This window comes from Chanodichthys erythropterus, chromosome 12 (assembly GCF_024489055.1).
Source record: "Chanodichthys erythropterus isolate Z2021 chromosome 12, ASM2448905v1, whole genome shotgun sequence".
Taxonomy (NCBI): Eukaryota; Metazoa; Chordata; class Actinopteri; order Cypriniformes; family Xenocyprididae; genus Chanodichthys; species Chanodichthys erythropterus.
In genome coordinates, this window is record NC_090232.1 from 60041762 (window position 1) to 60057443 (window position 15682).

The 15682-nt window shown below is 35.5% G+C and overlaps 1 protein-coding gene across 1 annotated transcript in view; it reads right to left on the reverse strand.

The window, feature by feature from the left end:
• Positions 1–15682, reverse strand: part of timmdc1 (translocase of inner mitochondrial membrane domain containing 1) — a 119029-nt gene that overhangs the window by 43723 nt on the left and 59624 nt on the right. Inside the window, exons 3-6 of the mRNA XM_067404537.1 lie at positions 2167–2332; positions 1834–1922; positions 434–501; positions 218–296 (exon numbers count right to left, since the gene is read on the reverse strand). Of these exons, the coding sequence (XP_067260638.1) occupies positions 218–296; positions 434–501; positions 1834–1922; positions 2167–2332 (402 nt within the window). The remainder of the gene's footprint in view (positions 1–217; positions 297–433; positions 502–1833; positions 1923–2166; positions 2333–15682) is intronic.

A 15682-nucleotide genomic window follows, 5' to 3' on the forward strand; every position in this document is an offset into this window, starting at 1 on the left:
ATAATGATTTGTATACTGCACAAACTGTAAATTATATTCCCTAACCCTAAACATTACAGAAAAAGTTCTGCATTTTTACATTTTCAAAACACATCACTTAATATGATTTATATGCCATTTTCCTCATGGGGACCAAAAAACCATAACATAAGGAATACTGAGACCACACACACACAGACTAGTCATAACTCTCTCTTTCTCTCCATGTTCTACTCACCCCAGTACAGCTCCTATGGCTGTACCAGCCAGCAGCCCTCTTAGTCCCAGATTCAGACGGAACAATCCTCCTGTTACAGCTAAACGCATAAAACTGTCATTATTTCTAATCTTAATGTGATGAGCAAATATTCTATGAAAGTAAACAAAAAACAAAACAAAACAAAACCCTAAAGTACCATTGTCCAGAGATGATAAAAAAGGTTTATGTACTTACCGCCTGCAACAGTGAAATGGCTTAGAGCGTCTTTGTCTCTATATGCTGTCAAGCCAGTATTTACAGTGCTGTGGGTAAAAATATAATCACAGGTTCCAAAAAAATATTAAGCAGCACAACTGTTTCCAACACTGATGATAAATGATGTTTTATTAACAAAACTCGGGAGGAGCAAGTTCAGATAATTAACCTAATTAGCACAGGTGGAGAGCATTCAGTTAATCAACTCAACCAATGTCAAAAGATATAAATTCAGCAGACTGACTTCTGTTTATCTGAGAGTTTATCAGCATCCCTCCTCCACCCCATCTCCTCACTCATAGTTCTATCTACTTTTACCACACCGGGGGGAGTGCTCTGGGTTTGGGCCAAAATTCCGAGCTCGGAGCCCTCTCCCCGGACAGCACGCCAAATATGCAAAACTTTACTCCATTTAATTATATGGATATGTGAACTCGTGAACTGAGTATCAAATCAACATATTAGAATGATTTCTGAAGGATTATTTGACACTGAAGACTGGAGTAATGGCTGATGAAAATTCAGCTTTGCATCATCAGAAATAAATAATATTTTAAGTAAGCAATAAGGTACTCGAGGCTGTGCTGTATCGTGACTTCTTCACAATATAGCACTAGCCATGAGTACCTTATTGCTTTTATAAAACAGTTACCACACAATACAAATATTACAGCCAAAAATATGTATCAATGCAACTTTTATGATGCAACTTTCACTAAAAGCCTTCATGGGAAAACCCCTAACTGTTAAAAAGACAAGATAATACATCGGACATTTAAACAGATTTTTTATGATGAACATAGGACTGACCTGAAAGAAAATGCTAAATCTGAATGAAGGTAATAAACTCACTCACTCAATCTCTTTCTCACAATACTCTTCTACATAATACAGTAAACTTCAATGAACAATATCAATTGAGAACATACAGTTTACGTTGCTAAGAGTGGTTGCTAAGGGTGTTGTGTAGTGTTGCACAGAACCGTTGTGAAGTGGTCATAGCCGTGTTTTATCGTGAATAAAATACAGCTACTGACCAATCAGAATCAAAGACAGGAACTAACCATTTTATAAAGTATATTAAAATAGAAAACCATTATTTTAAATTGTAATAATATTTCACAATATTACTGTTTTTTCTGTATTTTTTTATCAAATAAATGCAGGCTCAATGAGCATAAGACACTTCTTTCAAAAACATTAAAAATAGTAATATTTCCAAAATTTTGACCAGTACTGTATAAACAAACTAATATTCTTTTTGTGCTCATAAATAATAAACAACCAAACAAAAAAACATCAACACTAAGTGAAACAAGTTCATTCAAAAGCATAATTAAACTGATTCAAAAATTAATACTCAATGTATCTATACTTACTTAAACAGGGTCACAAATGCTGCTACCCTCCAGCTCCATCGCCAGCCAAAGCTCACAAACCCACGAATAGCTGCATTATGTGCAGAGCGCTGGTGAAACAAAAATAAATAAACAAATAAATAAGAAATTTGGATATAGTACATCAATATGTGCATATTTTAGGCACATGAAATAATGCGCTTTTCAGCTATAGAAAATGTAAAACAAAGCAATTTAAGCTTTAAAAAAAAAAACAATGGGAAATTAAAGCGAATATCTGTATGAACAAATGAACAAAACATGACTCTGCTACAAAGAGATGAATACATTTGCAGCCTCTGTCCTGTGTCTTACCACTGCATCCACTCTGTTTTGGTACATTTCAGCCTGGCTGAGCTGAATAAATCTCTCACGAGCATGCCTGGCTCCTGGTAGGCCTCCATAGACCATCCCTACTATGGATGCAGCAATTCCACACTTTACTATATTCCTTAACTCCTCTGAGTACATCTCACCTTCACTGTGTGGAGAGCAGAACAGAATCAAAGAGAAGCAATTACACCATGCAAATGCATCATGCACACTCTTATGAATCAATCCATAAGGACTGATACTGTGCACAATATGGTAACCAGATGTCAGTTTTCTAGGGACAATCCCGGATTTTGGTATGCTGAAAAATTGGGTGTGATTGTTTGAACACAATTTTGAAACATTCCCGAAGGTTCTGCCACCACAACGCAGTAATATGCACACACACACACCACACAACTTAATTCTTAACTATACGACTTGGGTGAAAAGTACACTCGATATGAATGAATAAATCAACTAAACAATTTAACCAGCAACAATTACACTTGCTGAAAGCATATCATTTGTGCTTAAAATGCATAAATGAAGAAGAAAGCCAAAATATTAAATGCCATGGATGAATATTTGGCTGAGCTGTTTACTTACTTTTTAATTAGTCTTCACATATGCCATCATTTTGTTCATTCAGACTGACACGTGGAACACACACATAAACAAGAGGTGGGATTTATTGTACAAACCAATCATAACCAATTTCATCCAATCACCCTATAGGCTATATCTTCTTAGGTGATTATTTTGTTTATATGCATCAATATGTTTGACTCATTAGCAGTGTTGGGCAGTAACGCGTTACTGTAACGCAGTTACTTTTGACAGTAACTAATACTGTAACGTATTACTTTTTAAATAAATTAACTCTGTTACCGTTACCATATGGTGCGTTGTACGTTACTTTTTTAATTAATTAATTTTGGCTGAAGTGTAGCCTACAGCCTAACCTGTTTACAGCAGCAACGCATTGTAGGATTGGTGGATGCCAACCTAAACACGAAGACGCACTGTGGGCGTGTTTCCGTTTATTCAAGTATGTGCGGCAGTCATGGCGAGTCAAGGCAAGAGCAAGACGAGTTTCTCAAAATGGAAATATGCTCATTATTTCATTTTAGTTGAGCATAAAGACAAAAACCTTTTAGTCAAATGTAAGCTGTGTCTTTCTGGCTCGAAGGTCCTATCTACTGCGATAAACGTGACATGCTGGATGGAAAATATGTGAAAGAAGTTTTTCTAGTCGACTAGTAGTTGTTCATTTAAGCCATCAGTTGACTAATCACATTTATATTAATTTAATTTCTCAAATACTGGAGAGAATAAACTAATAATGAGCGTTTATGTAATATAGGCTATGCACTCAAGCGCGCGCATAACGCTTGCCATAAAGAACTGGCAAAAGTAATGATTATGAATATGACAAAAAACAGCAAGGAGATCATTTAATTGTTTATTAATAAAGTAATGTTTTCTTAAACAGTGTTGGCTGCAAAGATGAAGTTGACATTGCTGATTCTCATTATCTCCATATACTGGACGCGCCTAGAGAGAAAATGCACATTTCATTCGGATTACATAATCTGAGTAGACTCTTTTCATTTTTAATCATGACGTTTTAAAGTAGATATTTCAAGCTTTCTATAGATATATTTCTCATGTCTGCGAGGCAAGCAGCCTATACGTTGTGTTTCGGTTCATTTAGCCTATAAGTCGCACTCTATGGGAGGCCAAGAGTGCCACTTCTAAGCCTAAGTAGGCAAAGGATAAGGCGCAGTCTACCCTTACTTCGCCGTCAGACCGTGTCAAATTTTGAATGGGATTGTATGGCGCGGGGTCCGTGCCAGAATCAAGCTTCCGAACGACCGACCGACCGATCGAACGTCAAACCGAACGTCTATCCGAACGTCTTGTACTTTGAGCGTCTGAGCGTGTCGACCCACGTGACTACCTGACGTGACACCAGCGTCTTGAAATTAACTGGTTTTTAACAATGTAAGGTGCCAAGCTGATGTGTAAAGACTATGAATGGACATTAAAGGCATGAAAGTATGTGTTTTACTAGCATGTAACTGTAAAAAACATCCTAATCTTAATTTGATCCGTACAATCATGTTAACTGTTATCTTTATTGCCTACAATTTATTGCCTGTACAATATAGCCTATACTAGTCCATCAGACCTCTTTATCATACTTCCCAGGAAATCTACAGAATACCTATCAGGTGATGTGCTCCAGGAGAGCCTTTAGTGTGGGCTGTTAAACTAAACTCTGCTGGTCGTGTCCCTGCAGGAACTAAATTGTATAGCCTTGCTTTATACACCTTTTCCCACCAGTTACTTTAAAAAAAAATAATTAGTTATAGTAGTTACTTCTTACAAATAGTAGCTGAGTTAGTAGCTAACTAAGTTACTTCATTCTCAATTACCAGGGAAAGTAACTATTGGGTTACTTTTTAATTTTCTTTTTTCAAATATGTCAAATAACTTGGATGCCCTAATATTAAATATGGTAAATGGAAATGGACACTAAATAGAATAAAATATTTTTTATAAAACATTGTACCTAATCGACACTATTTTAATGTTGCTGTGGGGCAACGTGAGAGACAACTATCAAATTCAATATATTATTGTAAATATTATCATTACTAGGGGTGTAACGATACGCTCAGGTCACGCTACGTTACGTATCTCGATACGGAGTACACGATACGATACGTATCACGATATTTTGAACAAAATGAAACTGAAATTCAAACAAGATTTATTAAAAAAAACATTAACAAATTTCAATAATTTTCCTTGTTGTACATACAAGATCACATTTCAAGGTTTAATAAAAACCTTATGTATTCAAATTAAAAGTTGAATAGGGCTGTCTGTCACTGAAAAAAAAAGTTAAATGTAACATGAACTTAGAATTATAAATAGGGGACGTTCACATATCGCGTCTAAAAACGCGTGGAAGGCGCGGCCGCACCGCTTCTCCTTCTTTCCAAAGTGCTTGCACTCCCTTGGCGTCGGTCGTTGCTATGCAAACATGAACTGAGCTCTCCAAGAGGATCAGGATGTTTCTGCAAAGGATAAATGATTTCTAGCCCTTGCATTAGTTTTACTACGAGATATATTGATGGAGATAAGATATAAAAACCACCCTGTACAGCTATGATCAGCTGTTCGGCTGAGCTTTTGATGTTTTGTTACGGAAAGGCCATAGCTGATCGGTTGATTCTTGTCACACGACCTGCGGTGTGCTTGCGGCATTCTGAGAAGTTGAGAATTGCATGCACGTCGATCCCATTATGAGCGCGCCTGCTGCGCGGCTACATTTGAAAATAATAACTCACGCGGAAAAGACGTGTGAACGTCCCCACAGAACTTCTTAAAGCAAAGCATCGCAAGCGTCTTTTGCTTTTCTGTGAGCACAGCTGTTGCTGTGCACTGCGGTGAAAGAAAGCCACGACTTTTCTTACGCGAACATGCAAGAGACTGACATGAGAAACGTTTAAACCCGCTTGCAAGATAAAAATTTTGAAAAAAGCTTGAAATTTATGTACTGTAGGCTACTGTTCACTCTTAGCCCCGATTTTAAATTTACTTAAACTATATAATTACAATATACTTAAAATATTTAAGTTTGATTGCATTACTTATAAAATATAAGTATATTCTACTAAATTGTGGCTGTAATTTGAAAATTAAAATTAAAAAAGTTTTTCTCCTGTCCACGCCTCTTACACATTGGTTTAGGGCAGGTAATGACGCCATTTTGTCGTGGTGTGTGTGAATTCAAGGAGCTGTTGATGAGAAGTTGGAACATTTGTTTTGGCAAGTTCTACAGACATTTTTTTTTCCAAACATTTGCCTTTTTATCGTTTCCCCTGAGAGAGACTGTTTGTGAGCAGTGAAAATCATTTGTTAAAGATTAAACGATGGAACTGTTTTCTCCGGTTAGCTAGTGTTCTCTCTCGCGTGCGGTGGATCACCATGCATAAACCCCTGATCGGCGAGTTCGACGCGCGTTATTTTGTCGTTTGTTTCTTTTTCACACGAGGAGCTGTTGTTGGGCGTGTAAACTTAGTTTGAACCTCTGGCTGTCGGCGAACACCGCGGCCACGGCCGCGCCCGCGCCCGCACCCGCACCCGCGCTTCCAGCAGAGGAGAGAGAATGAAGCGCGAAAAATGGTGAGTGCAATAATTTAACGACCGTGTTTTATTTCGACATGGCTATTGATTGAAAGATTAAGTTAAAGTTAATTAACGAGTTGAAAACAAAAACAGACGGATATATTGTTTTATCTAGGTTCATAGCTTTCTTAACAACGGACTACCCAGCAAACAAGGGAAGTCCCCCGGACGTTGTGAACGTCCGTTAAGGTCCGCGTTTGGTCCGCTTTGTAACGTTCGCTGACGGACGTTCGGGGGACGTCCGCGTTTGGTCCGCTTTTTAACGTTTGCTGGCGGACGTTCGCCGGACGTTCGGGGAACGTCCGCGTTTGGTCCGCTTTGTAACGTTCGCTGACGGACGTTCGGAGGACATTCAAGTCCTTGCCAGTTTGCGAAAGTCCTACTGACGTCCCTCATCTGGTATTTCCATAACAACACTTGTAAAAAAAAAAAACAGCGTTGCCTTTTATCAACAGACCTGACACCTTGAAACTCAGACAAAGGGCAAATGAAACTAAACCTACTGGATTTAAAGGAGGTTGTGTTCCTTAAAAATCCCTTTAAACATGATAATGGATTTACAGAAACCATGATTGTTTTGTTGTGCAGGTTGATATTATGGTTTTACTTCAAGTAAAAATAGTTGAATTCGGGTCATTCTACAGAAAAGTCCACTTTTGGTATGACAAAATGTCTTAAAATGTATTTTTTTTTTCGTTTAAACTTAGACCACATTATTATATTACACATTGACTTTATGAATACAAATGACAGCTTTGATTTATTAGTATTATTATTATTATTTTGTGCATTTAAAGACAGCATGTACCATTTTTTTGTCACTGGTGTTACCATACTTCTCTGGCATTTTAAACATTTTTATGAAATTATATTTCTCAATTTTTTTCAGCACATGCAGTCAGAGTTACAGAAAAAAAGATGAGGATATTATGTGTTTTTTTTTTTTTTTCAATCAGGTTAGTTAAAAGTGATTGAATTATGCTAATTTAATTATGCATGTTTTTGCTATAACAATGGAAATATTTGAAAAACAGTTATAAACAAGTAATGCAATCCTTTACATCTTAATTCTTGAGTTTAGCAGAATTCAATGAATGTAAAAGTATTATCATGTCACATATGACACATTTTATTTAATGAGACAGACAAAAAAACCAGTAACAACAGTGACACAATGAATCACCAGTGACAGATACGACCAAAGATAGCCTACTTATTCAACTAATCAAGGAGAGGAGACTAAATTTTTTTTACATTTTTTATACAATCAAAGACTTTTCATTGACACTTAGTGAAAGCAGTCAGTAAAAGATCATAAACAAGATTTTAAAAATGTCTGTAAAATACGCTGTTCATAAAGTCGCTGCTTCTCAGTTTAGCCAAATACCCTCAATTTAGCAATATCTGACCAAAGGAGGATTAACAATAGGAAAAAAAGTTAGAATCACATTATTTAGTGCTATTTTATGCAAAATAACTAAATAAATAGCTTTTTCTTTTCTATAAACAACATCAGTGACAGTAACACCAGTGACATTTTTCATGAAAAATGCATTTTATGGCTGCTGCAAGGTATCAATCCACATGTTGTCAATCATGGTATATTCACTAAATTAAGTAGTTTAATCCATTTGTATTCTAGTTTTTTAAAATTCCCTAATAATAAAGTAGGTCACACCAGTGACTTCCACTAAAAGCTTCATATGAAATTATGATTTTCTAATTAAAATTTCTGATAACTGAAAAGAGATAGTGGACTTTCCATGTGTCTTTCTTCATTGACCTTCAGGAAATACGAAGAAGGTAGTCAATTGATGTCAACAGTGTGATTTTTATTTCAAAATAAGAGATTTTTGTTAAAGGTAACACCAGTGACACAACACCAGGTTTTTTTTATATATATATTTTATAATATTTATTCAGCATTTGTTTTTGTTTTTTTATGCCATTTACATAATATATTTGACAGTTATGCATATTATTGTATTTGAACCCTGTTTCTGAGCTCAAAATAAAGCACTTTCCCACATGACTGTGGGGAGGAGCACTTCTGTGCTGTTTGGAATTTTTATAATTAAAAAACAAATACTGCCACATTGATGCGCAAGAAGGTTTAATTGTTCAAATATGGTTTCATATTAAAATATAAAAAAATTGTTTTCAATATAAAAAAAAAAGTGTTTTCAAGTGTAATATTTCTGTAAAGGGACAGAAAAGTTGACTTTTCTGTAGATTGACCCATTAATTGTAAAATGAAGCAGTAACTTCAACCTACTACTAACTAATTAAAGATGTCATCAGATCATGTGTGCTTTCAGCAGTTATCATTTTAAACATTAAAATCATGATGCCCCCCAATAGTAGGCTACTGAATATAAGATGTGGGATAATATAAGAATGGGACATAAAATAATGTCAATGACTTCAACTGATGAATGCAGCCAAAAGAAAAGATGAAGAATGGAAAAGCACTTTGCTGGCAAAGAAATTGGAAAATAACACAGGTAAGACAATTCCTATACCCATAAATACCTGTCAAACATGGTTTTATTAAAGAAAAGTTATTTAAAAAAAAAATACTTTATTTTTTTCACATAAGAAAGGTATAGCATGTGGCAAAAAGTGTAATATAGCCACACTGTGAGCTGGCACCTAAAATGGAATACTGCCACTATTGTGAACTCAGGAGTGTGAACAAACCATATAGTTTTGATGCAATTTGTTGTGATTCTGAGACTATTTATGTGCTTAACAATAAGCTGATTTGTTAAAACTAGTTTTTTCACGTTTTATAAGGAAATGTTTTCAGGACATGAAATGTTGTTGTATTTGGAATTGAATTAAAATAAAGCCAGAGGACCCTACACATGGACGTTCGCAGAGGCCATCAGGAGACGTTCTGGGGACCTTTTTTTGTTAGCTGGGTATCTTGTTTTGTGTTGCAGGTCAAGAAGAGATGCTTTGGATTAGAAGTGTAAGTATTGCCCTTACAACTGTGAAAAGAAAGCTCAGCTATTTAAACATTATAGGCTCAAACAATGAAGTTATACAAGAACAGAACAATTTCCTTGTTTACATCTGGAACATATACATGTACATACATGTACAGCAACTGACGATCGAGTGACGTCATTCTTTAGGTTACGCGCATGTAGCCATGGCAACGCTCGGCTGCATCGACAGTTAACGGTCCTGCCGGTGATTTTCTCAGATGAGGCCTCGAGTTTTCTCTTTCGTCAGTCGAAAAGGTATTTTAAATTTTAGTTTAGCAGACATTAGCTACCATAACCACTGTTTATCTTGTAAAGTTTAAATTATATGACAAGATTACATTTACAAACGTTTGCTGAAGTTGTTGTCAACTTCAGCAAACCGTTACGGCTGACCGTGACGGCCTATCTTCAAATGTACGCTAATCTTGGTCTCACGATCCAAATTGTCAGTAACAAATTTTTCTTAATAGACAAACGATACCTGAAACATTATTGAATGTGTTCATTTTGTCGTTTTAGGTTAGAAGCCATCGAAAAAACTGCCATCGGACTACCACAGCTGACGAGAGACGCGCGTGCACAACTGCATGACACACACGCACACGGAAAGAGCACAACAATTATGAAACTGTTCATTTATAATAAATAAATAAATGTATTTTTCTCCTTACAACGTGTTTGTGTTCTTTTGTTAACCTAGAAGTAAAATAAAAAACAATAAGAGGACTTAATCGAAAGTCCCCTAAACGTCCCGAATGGCCGCTGAACGTCCTATGAACGTCCCTGTGAACGTCCGGAGGACGTCTTTGCAGACGTCCCCGGGACAGCCAGAGGACCCTACACATGGACGTTCGGGGGACGTTCGCAGAGGCCATCAGGGGACGTTCTGGGGACCTTTTTTTGTTAGCTGGGTATCTTGTTTTGTGTTGCAGGTCAAGAAGAGATGCTTTGGATTAGAAGTGTAAGTATTGCCCTTATAACTGTGAAAAGAAAGCTCAGCTATTTAAACATTATAGGCTCAAACAATGAAGTTATACAAGAACATAAATGTACATGTATATGTTCCAGATGTAAACAAGGAAATTGTTCTATCACACGTTATGCACAATATGTACATTTATACAGCTTTCACCAAAAAATTATTAGCTGTGTGTCATGTGGGTTTACTGAGACCTGTTCTTTGGCTAATTATTTTATTAATCTGCATACTGCACAGTGCACAATTACATGTAAACCATAAAATCAGGTGCCATAATCAAGACTTTAACTTTAATGTTTGCTCCTCATAGAAAAGTTGTCAACGATGAGCCTGACATCAGCCTGATGGTACTTCAATGGCCAGCTCTTTCTACAGTAAACCAGGTACTGTATTTATTGATGCATGGAGTATTTGACAATACCATTATCTGATGAATTACTATATGATAATGTCTTCGTCGATCTTTGTCTTCCTCAACTAGGTTGCAGCTGACAAGGACTCATACAGGCAAACTTCAGTGAGAATCCTCTGTGTTGATCTATAAAGTGCTCAGCTAAACCCATCATGAGTGAAGATCGTCTTGGAAGGATGTTTGGTGATGGATGAACTGACCAACCTCAGGACTTCTGTGTCCTTTTTTCTGACTGATTTATGCCCTGCAACTGGACTACCCTAACTGTATGAAAAATACTTTATATTTTATTCAGCAGGTAATGCTCAACCTAGGAAAATGTGAGCTGGCACCTAAAATGGAATACTGCCACTATTGTGAACTCAGGAGTGTGAACAAACCATATAGTTTTGATGCAATTTGTTGTGATTCTGAGACTATTTATGTGCTTAACAATAAGCTGATTTGTTAAAACTATTTTTTTCACGTTTTATAAGGAATAGTTTTCAGGACATGAAATGTTGTTGTATTTGGAATTTAATTAAAATAAAACATAAAATTTAATGTATGTACCTTTTATTTGCTTTTTTTCTTAATTTTGTAGTAAAATAGAAGTTACTATAAATTAACTTGCTTAGTACATTGAACTTAAATATACTATGTGTAATAACTACAAAGTAATTAATATTACAAAACATTTTAAGTTAAATTAACTTGAATTTTTAAGTTCACATTACTTAATCTTTTTTTTTTTTTTTTTTTTTTTTTGGGCAACCAGTTTCCTCAAATTTTTAAAGTAAATTCAACTTATCCAGGCTAACAGTGTTGGTAGCCATTAAAGAAAACATATTTAGTTTCATATTTATTTTTAAATAGGCATATTATAATGTCATTTGTTAATTTCATCTATTTGATAATGAAAAGTGAACAGCATGAGTAAGATGCATCATAAGATGCCCAATATATCGGGAGACATGGAGTGGGTCAGACATGATTTTGACCACTTCATTAAGTTTTGTTTTGTATAAAGCCTTTCTTAAAGTGAATTTCGTTTTGTAAAAAATTTATCTTAATTTAAATCAATGTTTCATCAACCATTTGCCTAGATTTAATAAATAAGAAGCAAATAAAGTAGACAATATAATCATGGCGGGCACGGGCGCGATCACTGGCGCGTGGACTGCGACTTATAGGCTATATGAACCGAGACTCAGTATAGTCTGCTTGCCTCAAAGACATGAGAAATATATCTATAGAATGCTTGACATGTCTACTTTTATGTAGTCAAATTGGTGTGGTTCTAAAAACAAAGTATGGTCACATCAAATAGGCCTACTGATTAAAAAAAAAAAAGAAAGAAGAAATTGTTGTTGTTGCAGGGCAGTATTTTATAATTAATTTATAATGGTTTAATATAATTATAAATAGGGTTAGGGTTAGGGTTTCAATAATTTGATAAGCATTAAGGAATCTTGCAGCTATTCTATTTCTATAAGTTAAATAATATGTTCAATTCACTGCTCTTTAACAAATTAGAATGAAAAAAAAAAATTGTAAAAGTTTTTGGCCAATCAAATCAAACTTTACTGTTTACAAAAGATGAGGCCGAATTCTGATGTGTGTAGATGTAAGAAGCAGATGTAAGTATAAGTATATGTCTGATTTAAATGGTCAGGATATTTTATGCAATATATCAATAGCTTATAAAAAGCAGATTTATTATATAAAATATATTTTAAATATTATTTAAATACTATTTAGGTTACAAATTTCGCTACTTTTGGTAAAGCATATTTTTCATTTGAAACATTCTGAAATTAGAAGTCTGTTCCTGAAACTTTTAATGGGAGATGGAAAAAATGTTCGTGGAATGTCTCGTTCTTTTCCAAATTAGCCGTCCAAGCATGTGGAAAAGGATACAATCAAATCATGAGTTAAATTAAGGTAAGAAAAATACAAACGTGTTACAACGTGTCTTCAAACGTAAACAACACGTTGGGAAGACGATCGGTTACTCGCACTTCCGACCGGTCGCCATAGGAACGCGTTAACAACACGTAAGCACGTGTAAGAACATGTTACATGAAATAAATATATGATGTTATTTCGCTGGGTGGCGACAAGTGTCTGATAAAATGTATTTTATGTAACATTGTAACATTTATTCTAGAGATCCGTTCAAAAACTCAAGGCTGTGGAAATAAAGTCTGTTGTTTATCCTTTTGATATTTCATTTTAAAAAGTGACTGTCGATCGTGTTCTGATCTATCCCTTTACATGTCCCTTCATTTGTAAAATTCAAAATTCACCTCTGCAATTCTTCAATTCATGACACATTAAAAAAAATTAATTGCATTAAATGACTCATGCAAGGAACTAATGTTTTGAGGGCTAATACTATTCATCAGGGAACAAATATCATATTTAATCATGACAATTGATGAATTAGGAAACAGCAGACACACAGTCAATTGCATGAGTGTACTAAAGCATTTTCAATTTTTTGAGAAATTGAGAAAATGAGAAATTGCTTTTATGATGTAGCCTACACAAGACTAGTATGTATTTTTCATGTCTGATAATAAAATAAAAACACAGCAACACACTTCTACAGAATGTAAAGTATAAGTTATATAGACAATATATTTTCTAAAAGGCATGCCTCAATATTGACTGTTGAGCTCAGTTAGGCTACATAGCCTACATTTAATCAACCAAATCAATCCTAGTTTTTATTTGTGTGTGTGTAGACAGATAATTAAAGATAATTTTGTCACCAAATCTCAATCAACTGAGATGAAGGAAAGAGGGTAAGAGCAACTGTCCACTAAAGGAATTGTAGGCCTAATGTTAAACTTTCATTCAAAAACATTTTAAAGGCTCTCCTGAGGCTTCACATGATATCAATATTCTGTTAATTTCATGGGGAAAAGGATAAAGAGACTCTGATTATATACTATATAGGCAATTACAATAATTAACAATTTATTGATTTAGAGTGTCTTGCATGGACTGTGAACATTGTACAGCAGGCAATAAAATTAACAATAAAAACAAGTTAGAATGATAATATAGGTCTGTTACGGGTAAGGGTAACATCTGTTCCCAAAACGGAACTTAGTCGCCTTTAGGTGGTGTTCTAGATTCGTTTGTGTTTGTGTTTGTCTTTGCGTTTTGCAGGGTGGATCAAGTGACAGGTGTAACAGATTGCTTTTAATGAGTGGACTGATAAAAAGGGTTTGTCCTTCCAAAGAGCGTTGGATCTGCGCTTGGGTTCCTGATTTCATTTGGACTTGATCTCTCTCCTGCATCAGTTTTTTGTGTTATTGTTATTTTTTGTTCATTAGTTTATTATGTGTTTCTTCTTTAAATAAATATATTTTTGAGTCAATTTGAGTTGAGCGTGGCCTCCCCGTTTTTGTTACGCTGCCATGAGCCAGGTAGCATGTAACATGTGGGGGCTCGTCTCGGAGTAACTGAAAGAAATAATCAGTATTTTTGATCGGTCTTGATTTTGAACCGATTTCAAAGCCGTGGGGAGAGCCGTGCTTTTTTCTTTTTCTTTTCTGGTGTTGGAGATGAGAGATCAAGTAAGTAAATTTATTATTATTGAATATTTGGTCTGGGATAAGTTGGCATGGTGTTGCTTGTGCTTGATTCATTGAAATGTGATTAATATGTTTACTTTGTAAGAGCTAAGTTAGCCTCGTGTTAGTTAAAGAGCGGTTAACGCTGTTTTTTTATTTTAATTTTTTATTTTAGATTTTTGTGTTTGATGTGTCGGACGCGGGTAGACTGCTTGTGGTGGCAGTTGAGCTGCATGTGGGCACATTGAAGAGGTTAGGGTTTGATTTTGTTTTGTTAATTTTACGAGGCAAGTCCACGTAAACCTACTTTTTCTAATAATAATAATAAAAAATGCTTTATCTTGTACTTTGCAACCTCTACCACTATCCCATGAACCAAAAAGAAAATGAAGAAAATTCTGTCATTTTCATTAATTTCTAACTCTTTTGTTGAAATCGAAAATATTTTATAATGGATAAGTTGGAGAGTTTTTTAGCGGCGCCGACGGAGGAAAAATTGGAAGGTCTCACGAAAGATCAATTGCGTAAAGCTGGTGAGCATTTTAATATTGAATTGGCTTTGCCTAAAACTGCTAAACTACAACAAATTCGTAAAACTGTTAAAGAAAAATTGGTGGAAAGGTTAGTTTTAACATTAGAAACGCAATCTGATGTGGAAAATTTATCCCCAAAGGGTGCTTCGACTCCGCATTTAGCCGAATTGAAGAGTGATGTGGAGAATTATGTCTTAACATTCGAGCAACAAAAAGAAATATAGCTGCGAGCAGCAATGACGGGCCAAAGCCCGGTGGCACCGCCACCCCTGTGGCTTGAGGGCAACTGTGCATGGCGGGCAATGGGCATTTAAAACGGTTAAAGGGCATATTGCAGGTTAGAGCTTTAGTGATTCAATGTATAGAAAAATAATGTATGAAATAGATTTTCTTGAAAAAACAAGCATAAATACGCTACATAGGCTTCTGGAGTCGTTTTTATGTGAGAAAATTTTACTTCTGCATCTGAAAAATGCCAAATCGGACGTGACGTCACTGAAGGGAATGCGATCAATATAAACTATAGGAAAACAGTGGATCGCAATGACAATTCGGACGCTGAGGAAATTGTAAATTCTTATTTATACTCGTATAACTAATCACAGCCATACAATTAGCCTGCTATGTGGTCAAGAGAGCAGGCACAGGCCAGATTTAGACAGAATAACGGTCAAAAGAGACAAATTGAGCTGTTGTGTGAGGATAAGCAGTGGAGAACAGGACAGAGACCGGTGTTAGCTTATAGATATATTAGGTAACGACATGTGCTCAGATCACAATATTGTACAGATTATTATCATGAATCAGGCAATAGCAAAGTTATTGGTCATCTA